At 41.5% G+C, this 13,892-nt stretch overlaps 1 protein-coding gene across 3 annotated transcripts in view; it reads left to right on the top strand.

The window, feature by feature from the left end:
- Positions 1-13,892, top strand: part of LOC139386623 (adenylate cyclase 8 (brain)) — a 265,143-nt gene that overhangs the window by 144,531 nt on the left and 106,720 nt on the right. For all 3 annotated transcript variants that reach the window (XM_071132352.1, XM_071132353.1, XM_071132354.1), the window contains exons 4-6: positions 4,283-4,394; positions 5,123-5,250; positions 11,261-11,419. In XM_071132352.1, the coding sequence (XP_070988453.1) occupies positions 4,283-4,394; positions 5,123-5,250; positions 11,261-11,419 (399 nt within the window). The remainder of the gene's footprint in view (positions 1-4,282; positions 4,395-5,122; positions 5,251-11,260; positions 11,420-13,892) is intronic.

The following is a 13,892-nucleotide window of genomic DNA, read 5'->3' on the forward strand; positions in this document are numbered from 1 at the left end:
CGTATGATGTACCCAATGACTAATGTGAACTTGCAATGTTCTCATTGTGATTTTACAGACGTGTTTCATACGTCTTATTTATACACTTTTGTATAATTTATGAAATGCATATTGATATATTTGGTAGCACTTATTTGTTTTTCCCTTTGCCTTCAACCCCATTCGATGTGTAGAACGGATGTGGGAGGGGCTAGGTGTACATAAGGGTGCAAATGTAAAAAAAATCACAAAAGCTCTGACGAAGGCTGATATGTCAGCTTATTAAATATCAGTGATACTATCAAGAGCAGTGTGCGGTTTCCTTTTTCCTTCATCTTGTTCAATTGTTGCCATGCACCTGCAAATTAGATTGCTCAGATGTGCGAGTGCCTTTTGAATTTTGAAATAAAAAATAATAAAAGCATTTATCTTTTTCAGGACTGGCGTCTGCGCAGACCGGTGCACCATAGCCAATCAGAGCTACAGTAGGCCTATATCCAAATAAGCCATTTGCCACACAGCCCTGCCATCATTCACTTTGAACTGGACTGTTTGTTTACGGTCAGTAGCAACAGTGCGACTAGATCATTAAAACGCATTGGCCAAAAGCCACAAAATATACCTGGATGGATTTCTGCAAATATGTAAATACCACGGAGTCCTCATATATTTTGGAACTTCAGTCCTATTGTTCAAACAACAATGAAAAGGTAGGCTCTCTCTCCCTCAGTTCAGTTGCCTATGCACATCAACAACAATAAGATCAACAATTACCGCTAGCCAGAGCGAGATGAGCTAAAATCTAATGAGGGAACATTAGATAAACCCTTTCAAACTTTTTCAGCTAGTTGTCCGTAAAAAATTGCACTGATAAACCATGGGGAATAGTAGACTACTCGTTCTTCTGCAGCTTGCCTGCCAATGCATGCTTGTCACAACCCACATTTTGACAACTAAATGGGAACTTGCATTCCTGTCCACCCAAAATACATTCCCTAAGAAATATGCTAAATGTGGATAACATTCGTTCAAGCATCTCTAGCTGTAGCCACCTAAAAACGATATGAGGGGGAAAAGTCTGTCACCCACTCACTCTTCCAATTACATGACATTCTCCCAGCATCTGGCTAACTAGCTCATTTTAGGCTCTGTGTTTTTAGCTTGCTAAATAAATAGCTAGCTACATAAATTGATACACTAGCCCAGTGGTGTCAAACTCAATCAGCACACGGGCCATATTGAAAAACACAATGCATTTTCGGGCCAGACAGCCTATTTTTTAAAAATAAAAATAACTTCCAACTGCGACCCAAACTGGACATTATTTTATTTGTTATCCACTTATGTCCACTTATGATGTATATAGCATTTTCACAAATTAAAACAACAAAAATAGTTATCCAGCCTTTGCCACAATGCTTGCAGATGTGAAATAAATAACAAAAATGTAGCTAAATGTTGGTGTAACATTTAAACTTAACTTGTGCCTGCCCATACCACAACCCCACCGCCACCATGGGGCACTCACAGCATTGTTGTGTGGTGCACTCAAAATGTACTGTAGTCTATTGCTCAAAGGTTGCTAAAATTGGCCTACATGTTTTTCCTTTGAATGGCGTTTTGTTGCAGGTTTTGTTTTTTGGTTATTCATTGTCAAGCTTTAAAAACTTAAGCTAGACTGTGGCATGTGTCTGTACACTTTACCTCCGCTGCGTGCTGTAAATGGGACACATAAAAGCAGTGCAATTACAGTTGAATTCACTGATGCAAGCACACCAGGCTGCAATTTCATGCAGTAGATGACTGATTCATTTACAGTTTACTCGCTTGTGTGTCCTATTCGGCCCTCAAGCCTTGTGTTTGACACATGTGCGCTAGCCTATTAGCCACATCACAACCACCTTGTGATCATTGCTTATGTTAGTTTGATTGTATTGACATTTTCAGCCTTAGTTACAGTCGTCTGTTTTTAACAGGATCCAACAATGTCTTAATGTACGTCATGGAATTTTGAGTCAAATAGAATCGATTTTTAAAACCTCTTATAAGTTGGAAAGTTTTGACTGATGTGATTGTCAATTTGCAAAGTACGCTAAACAAAAATATAAACGCAACATGCAACAATTTCAAGATTTTACTGAGTTACAATTCGTATAAGGAAATCAGTAAATTGAAATAAATATATTAGGCCATAATCTATGGATTTCACTTCACTGGGAATACAGATATGCATCTGTCGGTTACAGATACTAGGTGTGGATCAGAAAACCAGTCAGTGTCTGTTGTGACCACCATTTGCATCATGCAGCACGACACATTTCCTTCGCATAGGGTTGATCAGGCTGTTGATTGTGGCCTGTGTAATGTTGTTCCACTGCTCTTCAATGGCTGTGCGAAGTTGCTGGATATTGGCGGGCCTGGAACATGCTGTCGTACACGTCGACCCAAAGCATCCCAAACGTACTCAATGGGGTGATATGCCTGGTGAGTATGCAGGCCATGGAAGAACTGGGACATTTCCAGCTTCCAGGAACTGTGGGACCGTGGGACCGTGCATTATGATGCTGAAAAATGAGGTGATGGCAGCAGAAGAAAGGCACGACAATGGGCCTCAGGATCTCTTCACGGTATCTCTGTGCATTCAAATTGCAATCGATAAAATACTATTGTGTTTGTTGTCTGTAGCTTATACCTGCCCATACCATAACCCCACCGCCACCATGGGGCACTCTGTTCACAACGTTGACATCAGCTAACCGCTCGCCCACACAATGCCATAATGTATGTCATACTGCCATCTGCCCAGCACAGTTGAAACCGGGAATCCTCCATGAAGCAAACTACAGTTAGACCAAGATCCTGGTGAGGACGACGAGCAAGCAGATGAGCTTCCCTGAGATGGTTTCTGACAGTTTGTCGAGAAATTCTTCAGTTGTGCAAACCCACAGTTTCATCAGCTGTTCCGTTGGCTGGTCTCAGACGATCCTGCAGGTGAAGAAGCCGGATGTGGAGGACCTGGGCTGGTGTGGTTACACATCATCTGCGGTTGTGAGGCAGGTTGGACATACAGGCAAATTCTTTTAAACGAATTTGGCGGTGGCTTATGGTAGAGAAATTAACATTCAATTCCCTGGCAAAAATTCTGGCATTCCTGCGGTCAGCATGCCAATTGCACGCTCCCTCAAAACTTGAGACATCTGTGGCATTGTGTTGTGTGACAAAACTGCACATTTTAGTGGCCTTTTATTATCCACAGCACAAGGTGCACCTGTGTAGTGATTGTGCTGTTTAATCAGCTTCTTGATATGTCACAACTGTCAGGTGGATGGATTATCTTGGCAAAGGAGAAATGCTCACTCACAGAAATGTAAACAAATTTGTGAACAACATTCGAGAGAAATAAGCTTTTTGTGCATCTGGAACATTTCTGGGATCCTTTATTTCAGCTCATGAAACATGGGACCATCACTTTACCTGTTGCGTTTATATTTTTGTTCAGTATAATTAAAATGCTGTCAGTTCCATAATGCTCCTGTGTTGTCTCAATTATGTTTCCAGTTAGATTCAGTTCCCCTTTATTTTTTTAAAGAAGCAGGAAGGCAATATCTCAACCAAGTCAATCATATAAACATGGGATCATATAAATGTGATCTTGGTTGTAGTTTATAATGTGGTATCATTTACATTTTAGTCATTTAGCAGATGCTCTTATCCAGAGTCTTAAAGTTAATGCAATCATCTTAAGATAGCTAGGTGAGTTAACCTTATATCTCAGTCATGGTAAGTACATTTTTCCTCAATAAAGTCAGTGCTTGAGGGAAAAAAGTCAAGTGTGAGTGTTAGTTCACAAAGGGCATATATAGAGATTTTTTTAAATGACGAGGCAGGGGTGAGAAGGGGTTTATAAAAAGGTAGGGTTTTAGATGTTTTCGAGAGATTGGCCTAACTTTAGAGGGAAATTGGTTTCACCATTGGGGTGCCAGGACAGAGAAGAGCTTTTTACTTGGATGAGCGGGAGCTGCTCTCCCATAAGGGTGGAAGGGCCAAGAGACCAGAGCTGGCAGAATGGAGTACTTGGGTCGGGGTGTAGGGTTTGAGCATAGCCTGGAGTTCGGGAGGGGCAGAGATTCCGTTTAGATTTGTCTTAACGTTTTATCCAAAAGCGAGGAGGGACCACGTTGGACCATTTTGATCTGGATTTAAATAAATTAAAATCTGTACCCTTTTGACTATTTTCTCACTAAATGATCTGTAGATTTTGAAGTGTAATGGTGACAATGTGACTTCTCCATATTCTCTACAGCATTCTTTTCGCAGACGTTAAAGGATTCACAAACCTCTCGACGACGCTATCGGCACAAGAGCTGGTGCGAATGTTGAACGAGCTCTTTGCACGCTTCGACCGTCTTGCCCATGTGAGTTTACTTTATGCTTATGTTAATTTCATTTTCAAACGTGACTTTATGACGGCAAGAACTGACATTTAGGGAAAAATCTACGCGCAAGGAGACATGAATAATCATGCTTTGTTCTAGAATTTGCTAAAATACTACAGAAGAATGCAAATGCAGTAATACTCTTGGGTCCCAATTTATATTGATAGCATGAATGAATGACAGGCTTGCAGGTATGGTGCTATGCAATTATAGAAATGTGTTTTGCACTTCTGGCTAAGGTGTCATTTTCAAGCCCCAGAGCTGTCATTAATGATACAAATACAGTGTAGAAAGCTGAATTTAAATGGAACATGCAATGCTTTCAAAGGGTAATACCCGTAATTAAGTCCAATGACTGGATTGAAAAACAGGTCAGATAGAGGGACGTTTAATGGACAAGCGTAATGTTTACGTGAATGTCTGTTATTTTAACGTAATTCAGAGTTGAGTCAATGTCCTTGTGCATGACGCACAGAGTCTGCTTGGCCTATAATGTCTCTTTATTATAAAGTCAAAGTTGTTGTCCAGACATTTCTGGTGCAAGACATGAACAAATGCATGCATGAGTATACTGTACATTCCTGTACAATTCAATGATTATTCAAGCATTCTCATGGAGCAAGAGGTGTTGATCAAATCAAGATCCTTCTGAGTTTCCCATGGATTCCAGTCTAACTCCATTCTCTCTCACTCTCACTCTTTTCTAGGAGCACCATTGTCTGAGGATTAAGATTTTAGGAGACTGCTACTACTGTGTGTCCGGTCTTCCTGAACCTCGACAGGACCACGCTCATTGCTGTGTAGAGATGGGCCTCAGCATGATTAAGACAATCAGGTAAAAAAAAAAGAATGCCCACTTTTAGGACTTGCTACACTTGTTGCTGTGCAACCTATAGGATTTTTCAGTTGAATGTGTGGCAATTATTGTGTTCTAGCACGCTGGGTTGATGTTTCTAGTTGTCTCGAAGCTGTTTGAATCTGTAACATAATGGTTCCTGATACACCGTAGGCTTGTGTGCTATAAAAAACCCTTGATAATACTGTAATAATCTGAAGCAATTATCAGCAGAAGAAAAATAATCACTAAAAACAGAGATCCTCCCAAGAAGAAATATTAGATACTGAATACTAAAATAATAACAAATTATAAGCAATAGAATGGCAAAAGACTTACCAGACTTGATATGTATCAATAAAACAGGGTTTCAGTTTAATACAATATGCAAAAAATAGATATAGTTTTATCAATAATGTCTGTTAATGCTGAAAATGCGTTCCACCATCTTGAATGGAATTTTCTATTCAAAACAATGGAAGCTTTCAACTTTCCAGCTGAAATAAAAAAATTCATAAAAATCTTGTGTAAATGTCCTAAAGCAAAAATATGCACAAATAATACATTATCTGATGAAATTGCTTTAGAAAGGACACAAGACACTGGCAATTGAACGGTTTGCAGAAAGACAGGACCCAAATGTAACAGGTATTGGTAAACATGCATATAAACTAAATTCATTTTCAGATAATCTCCTGATACACCTGACCAGTATTGAAAACTCAATGACCACTTTGCTAAAAAAAAAAGAAATCTGAATACTCTAAAATCTCAGGATATAAATTAATGTGGACCCCCCCCCCCCCCCCCCCCCCCCCCCCCCAAATAATGGCAGTGGGAAAAAGAAAAAGAATAATGTACAGCCATCCTTTAAGTGGACCACAAAAAAATATGAAATACTTAACGATGCTTAATAAGTAGCCCAAGTTCATAGCTAGGATTTCACCCTGATCATGAAAATGTGTCTGGGATGGCAACAACATGGTGAATTCGTGTAGTGTATGCCCATGACAAATATTGTTAACGTTACAAGCCTGATACTTACGATAGCAAAGATAACTTGTGTCTGTGCGGATTATTTGTAGCCAACAAGCTAGCTAGACACCTAGCTAAACTCAGCAAAAAAAGAAATGTCCTCTCACTGTCAACTGTGTTTATTTTCAGCAAACTTAACATGTGTAAATATTTGTAGGAACATAACAAGATTCAACAACTGAGGTATAAACTGAACAAGTTCCACAGACGTGTCTAACAGAAATGGAATAATGTGTCCCTGAACAAAAGAGGGTTCAAAATCATAAGTAACAGTCAGTATCTGGTGTGGCCACCAGCTGCATTAAATACTGCAGTGCATCTCCTCCTCATGGACTGCACCAGTTCTTGCTGTGAGATGTTACTCAACTCTTCCACCAAGGCACCTGCAAGTTCCCGGACATTTCTGGGGGGGGAATGGCCCTAGCCTTCAACCCTCCGATCCAACAGGTCCCTGATGTGCTCAATGGGATTGAGATCCGGGCTCTTTGCTGGCCATGGCAGAACACTGACATTCCTGTCTTGCAGGAAATCACACACAGAACGAGCAGTATGGCTGGTGGCATTGTCATGCTGGAGGGTCATGTCAGGATAAGTCTGCAGGAAGGGTACCACATGAGGGAGGAGGATGTGTTCCCTGTAATACACAGAGTTGAGATTGCCTGCAATGACAACAAGCTCAGTCTGATGATGCTGTGACACACCGCCCCAGACCATGACGGACCCTCCACCTTCAAATCAATCCCGCTCCAGAGTACAGGCCTCGGTGTAACACTCATTCCTTCGACAATAAACACAAATCCGACCATCCCCCCTGGTGAGACAAAACCGTGACTCATCAGTGAAGAGCACTTCTTCCAGTCCTGTCTGGTCCAGCGACGGTGTGTTTGTGCCCACAGGCGATGTTGTTGCTGGTGATGTCTGGTAAGGACCTGCCTTACAACAGGCCTACAAGCCTTCAGTCCAGCCTCTCTCTGCCTATTGCGGACAGTCTGAGCACTGATGGAGGGATTGTTCCTGGTGTAAAATCGGGCAGTTGTTGTTGCCCATCCTTTACCTGTCCCGCCGGTGTGATGTTCGGATGTACCGATCCTGTGCAGGTGTTGTTACACATGGTTTGCCATTGCGAGGACGATCAGCTGTCCGTCCTGTAGCGCTGTCTTAGGCGTCTCACAGTACGGACATTGCATCTTATTGCCCTGGCCACATCTGCAGTCCTCATGCCTAAGACACGTTCACGCAGATGAGCAGGGACCCTGGGAATCTTTATTTTGCTGTTTTTCAGAGTCAGTAGAAAGACCTCTTTAGTGTCCTAAGTTTTCATAACTGTGAACTTAATTGCCTACCGTCTGTAAGCTGTTAGTGTTTAATCGATCGTTCCACAGGTGCATGTTCATTAATTGTTTTTGGTTCATTGAACTTTCATGGGAAAAAGTGTTTAAACCCTTTACAACGAAGATCTGTGAAGTAATTTTCATTTTTATGAATTACAGGGTCCTGAAAAAGGGACGTTTCTTTTTTTGCTAAGTTTATGTACGTGAAGGTAGAGTTTTTAGTTTGACTACGCATAGATAATTACAGAGAGTAGCAGCAGTGTAAAAGGGGGGAGGGAGGGTAGCCATTTGATTAGATGTTCAGTAGTCTTATGGCTTGGGGGTAGAAGCTGTTTAGAAGTCTCTTGGACTTGGCACTCTGGTACCGCTTGCCATGCAGCAGCAGAGAGAACTGGCTATGACTAGGGTGGCTGGAGTCTTTGACCAATTTTAGGGCCTTCCTCTGACATCACCTGGTATAGAGGTCCTGGATGGTAGGAAGCTTGGCCCCAGTGATGTACTGAGCCATACGCATTACCCTCTGCAGTGCCTTGCGGTTATGCAACCCGTCAGGACGCTCTCGATGGTGCAGCTGTAGAACCTATGCCAAATCTATTCAGTCTCCTGAGGGGGAATAGGTTTTGTCATGCCCTCTTCACGACTGTCTTGGTGTGCTTGGATCAATGTTAGTTTGTTGGTGATGTGGACACCAAGGAGCTTGAAGCTCTCAAGCTACTCCACTACAGCCCTGTCGATGAGAATGGGGGCGTGCTCGGTCCTCCTTTTCCTTGATCACGTTGAGGGGAGGTTGTTGTCCTGGCATCACACGGCCAGGTCTCTGACCTCCTCCCTATGGTCTGTCTCGTCATTGTCGGTAATCAGGCCTACCTCTGTTGTGTCATTTGCAAAATTAATGATGGTGTTGGATTTGTGCCTGGCCATACAGTCATGAGTGAACAGGGAGTACAGTAGGGGACTGAGCGCGCACCCCTGAGGGGCCCCTTTGTTGAAGATCAGCGTGGCGGATGTGTTGTTACCTACTGTTACCACCTAGGGGCGGCCCGTCAGGAAGTCCAGGATCCAGTTGCAGAGGGAGGTGTTTAGTCCCAGGATCCTTAGCTTAATGATGAGCTTTGAGGGCACTACGGTGTTGAACGCTGAGCTGTAGTCAATGCAATGAATAGCATTATCATATAGATAGATGTTCCTTTTGTCCAGGTGGGAAAGTGCAGTGTGGAGTGCAATGGATATTGCATCATCTATGAATCTGTTTGGGAGGTATGCAAATTGGAGTGGGTTTAGGGTTTCTGTGATAATGGTTTTGGTGTGAGCCATGACCAGCCTTTCAAAGCACTTCATGGCTACAGACGTGAGTGCTACGGGTCGGTAGTCATTTAGGCAGGTTACCATAGATTTCTTGGGCAAAGGGACTATGGTGGTCTGCTTGAAACATGTTGGTATTACTGACTCCGTCAGGGACAGGTTGAAAATGTCAGTGAAGACACTTGCCAGTTAGTCAGCGCATGCTCGGAGTACACGTCCTGGTAATCCGTTGACCTGTTTAAAGGTCTTACTCACATAGGCTGCGGAGAGCGTGAGCATACAGTCTACCCGGAACAGCTGATGCTCTCATGCATGTTTCAGTGTTACTTGCCTCGAAGTGAGCATTAAAGTAATTTAGCTCGTGCTTCCCTTTGTAGCCTGTAATAGTTTGCAAGCCCTGCCACATCCGACGAGTGTCAGAGCCGGTGTTATACGATTGGATCTCAGTCCTGTATTAACTCTTTGCCTGTTTGATGGTTCGTCGGAGGGCATAGCGGGATTTCTTAGCTTCCAGCTTAGTGTCCCGCTCCTTGGAGTCAGCAACTCAAATCAAATGTATTCATAAAACCCTTCTTACATCAGCTGATGTCACAAAGTGCTGTACAGAAACCCAGCCAAAAACCGCAAACAGCAAGCGTAGAAGCACCTAGAAAGGCCATAACCTAAGAAGAAACCGAGAGAGATACCTCGTCCATTTTATTATCCTGCGATTGTACGTTGGCCAATAGTACCGATGGCAAAGGCAGATTAGCCACTCGTTGCCTGATCCTTACAAGGGACCCCGATCTCCTTCCGCGAAACCTCTGTCTCTTTCACCTGGTAATGACGGGGATGATGGCCTGTTCGGGTGTCTGGAGTAAATCCCTCTTGTCCAACTCATTAAATAAAAATTCCTAATGGGCTGGACGATTCTCTTCTCATCACTCATCTTGAAAAAAAAGTATACTTCGAAATCAATTAATCTGCCATAATTACCACAAAGATAACATTGAATGATTTTTTATTGAAACGTAAAAATGTGTGTACATCTGTAAGTTGTTGTTTGTATGTTTGTATTTGGAATGAAAAATATATAATACTGAGTCTTACAATGATTGTCACATAGTGGTAAAAGTATTTTCAAAGGCTTTCACAACATTTATGTTGACTATGCGTATTTAATGGATAATGATGTACAAGGGTAAAGATATTTTTTCTGGTAAATAGGCAGTTTGTTTGTCCTCTTGTTTGATATTGTCCTGCCAGAGCATATGTGAAAAGAGATAGTGTTTGAAACAGAAGAGATGGTGAGAGAGAGGAAAGAAAGAAATGGAGAGGGAGATATGCACAATATGTGTCCGCATGTATGTGCGAGCTAAGCTACTAGAGTGATGTAGTAGACCATTAAAATGAATCCGCCAACCATCCTTTTAGAGAATGGAGGGCAAACAAGAAGCAGGTCGCTCGCTAAGAGCCTCTTGGCTGATGGCCCCTTTATTGCAGCATCAGTGCCACTGGTGACACTGCATCCCAAATGGCTCCCTATTCCCTACATTGGGCTCTGTCAAAAGTAGTGCACTTATGAGCCCTGGTCAAAAGACATACACTATATAGGGAATAGGGGTGCCATTTGGGACGCAGACCAAGCATTTTCAAACTCTATCAGCAGCCACAGCTACAACAATTTCATCAGTGTCTATGGCAGGGTGAACTTCAAAACCTATTGATTTTATGCACCTGGGCTGAATATCATTGAGTGCCTGTCAGCTCACATTCATCATAGTTATTATAAGGCATGAAATAGGATGAAATGAGACTTGCCAAATTGTAATTGTATGGAAATGGGTTTGGAAATATAATGTTATTTTTCACACTGTGGTGGAAACTGTAAATATTAGTAATGCATTAATTATATGGCGTATGAAATTATAAACAAAGACATTAGAAGGTGAGATAATGCTGCACAAATCGATTATTGTTGACTTTATTCAGTTTTATCACAATATACAACATAAAATGGGACTATTTCCGGTTGAATTTTGAAACACTGAATTAATTATCTTATTTTTCCATTGATAATTTGAAGTAATGTTGTTTCAGTCACAGTGATTGTGCCAAATCAAATGGTTTGCTAAATACGGGAAAAATAAGGTTTAGTTTCTTATATTTACCCACAACACAATTAAAAATATCAGAGATAAATAGTTTGCAGTTTTTACTTTATTACCTTATATTTATGATTTCATATTTTCTGTAAAGTGTGTTGTGACTTTGTTAAATGCACTTGAAAGCAATTATGATTATATAGGATAATATTGGTCCACAAATAAATAGATACCATATTGTTTATTTCCTCCCTCTAGATATGTAAGATCACGCACAAAGCATGACATCGACATGCGAATCGGGATCCATTCGGGATCGGTCCTGTGTGGGGTGCTGGGACTGAGAAAGTGGCAGTTTGACGTGTGGTCGTGGGACGTGGACATCGCCAACAAGCTGGAGTCAGGGGGGATCCCTGGGTGAGATGACAACTATGAAAGTATTATATCCAATCTGCATTTCAAATTGAATTTCGACATCTATAAACTTCCATAGACATCTGCTATTCCATGACCACAGATGAGTTTCCCTCTATAATTCCATATGATACAATATACGTTATTGTCCATTTACATGGAAATTCAGCATACAAATACACAAACACAACACATATATTACATGCAGTACGGAAAACTGGAAAGTTAGTACACAAGTCACACATTTACATTTTCACGTATTCAAAGTCTCTGTGGCCTATTGTCCGACAACGTATTAGGTTCTATGCATCATAGAATGTGTGTGTGTGTGTGTGGGGGGGGGGGGGGGTCTCAAAGGTCTAATGTCTCAAAGTGGTCTAATGTCAGTATGAGTCCAAAGTATATTTTTTTGCCAAGTTATTCCATGGTAAATACCAGGTAACCTTTTTCTGCGAAAACTCTATACAGTGCATGCCTTTTGGCCGGCCTCGAGGGAATTCCCTGTAGTGTGCGATTATCCCAACCCCTGAGAAAGTCCATCAGCAAATGAGTGTCCTACAGTGGGGATGAAATCCATGTGCCCTTTAGAAAGACTTTTACCGTGATTGGTTTACAAACAAAGGGACATTGGATGTGATTGGCTTTTGGTGACATGTTTTTTTTTGATGAAATCTACAATTTAAAGGGGAAGTCAAGCCGAGGGTCATATTGTGACATTTTGCTCCTCACCTCAAGGAAATGTGATGCGACTATACTTATCGTTGTTGAATCTAAAGCTTCAGGCAACATCTGCTGTTGGAATTTATGATGACAGTGGGTTATGATTCTTCCTCTGCGCTTAGTGTAATTCAATTGCGTAATATGTTTATAATAAGGATTATTCCTTCAAATATTCTATGTATCGTTGCGCTGCGGAGATACAGGACTAAATATAAAATGCAAAAGGGGGAGTGGTTAGATACATGGTTATATGGCTTTAGACTCTTAGGTGAGGGCCTGTAGTTGATCGGTCTATTAGGTTAAACATTGTTTGCTACTACATTCGTCTCAAACCCAGTATTGATGCATGGGTAAAATCAATGGGGAAGCCAAGCAAGGAAAAAAATGGAACGGGTGTTGTAATTATTGCGTTGTTTTATCTATAACCCGTTAGTTCATATGCCACTGTCATATATAAGGCAGAAACAACAAGAAGACAACAGACACACAGTGGCAGAATAAATTCAATCTTGCATTTGTTTCATCACAAAACCGGAGTGGAACATCTGTCCGATGAAGTCCACAAAACATATTGCATTTAGATGACCTACAGCATGGTCAAGTTTATGTTTCCAACATTTTCGGATTGCTAAACAACTATTGATTTAGAACCACAGAGATTTACCACAAGTGGAGAAGGTAACAGAATCTTCCTCTGCTATTCCAGCACCATTTAAAGTTCAACATTTTAAAGTCATCAAATCACTTATGCTTAGTCTAATACAGTGACAACTTAAAGATATCAAAAACGATTTTGTCTAATCAACCTAAGCTAAATATCATTTGTCTGTCCATGACACTCATTTTGTGTGTGTGTGTTTGTAAGTAGAAAAAACACGTCAACTCACCCTACTGGTAGAAGAACAGCATGCCATGTTGTCAAAACTGTCATACCGACACATTTTCATAGTTTCCCTTCGAAATTTGACGTATTATGGATGAACATCTGTTTTTTATGCATTCACTCTGTGTGGTTACAGGATTAAAACAGAACCAACTCAAAGGGTTAAATGAAGGTATTCATTCTGAGTGGTTAGGTTAGGGCTATGGTTTGGAGAAGGCTTAAAACAAAATAACTAAAACAAACAATCAGCGGTCTAAGGCACTGCATCACAGTGCTTGAGGCATCACTACAGACCTGGGTTTGATCCAAAGGCAGTGCGACAACCGGCCGTGACCTGGGGACCCATGAGGTGGTGTACAATTGGCCCAGCATCAGAAGAGTTTAGCTGGCCAGGATTTCCTAGTGGAGTGGTATAAGCAGTGCTCTCCAGCTCCGAGCATCACAAGTTAGCTCCCAGTGTTGGGCAATAGTTTTTCTTTTGTGAGCACTGAGGAAGGCATATATTGACGTTCTGGGGACCTTTTCAAACGTCCAAAATCGCTGTCTATTCCTAGTGATCAGTCTGGTCATAGTGTACACTCTTTTAGTTTTGTTGTCCTAGACTAGGCTACCTGACTAAAATACTTGCTTGCCTAACTTCCTTTCATGGGGAACGATGAGACAGCTAGTTAACGTTAGCCTAGGCTACTATGTGAACACCCTATCAAATTAGTGGATTTGGCTATTTCAGTCACACCCATTGCCGACAGGTGTATAAAATTGACAAACATTAGCAGTAGAATGGACTTACTGAAGAGCTCAGTGACTTTCAATGTGGCACCGCCATATGATGCCACCTTTCTACCAAGTCAGTTTATCAAATGTATTCCTTGC

The sequence above is a fragment of the Oncorhynchus clarkii genome, chromosome 28 (genome assembly GCF_045791955.1).
Source record: "Oncorhynchus clarkii lewisi isolate Uvic-CL-2024 chromosome 28, UVic_Ocla_1.0, whole genome shotgun sequence".
In the NCBI taxonomy this organism is placed as follows: Eukaryota; Metazoa; Chordata; class Actinopteri; order Salmoniformes; family Salmonidae; genus Oncorhynchus; species Oncorhynchus clarkii.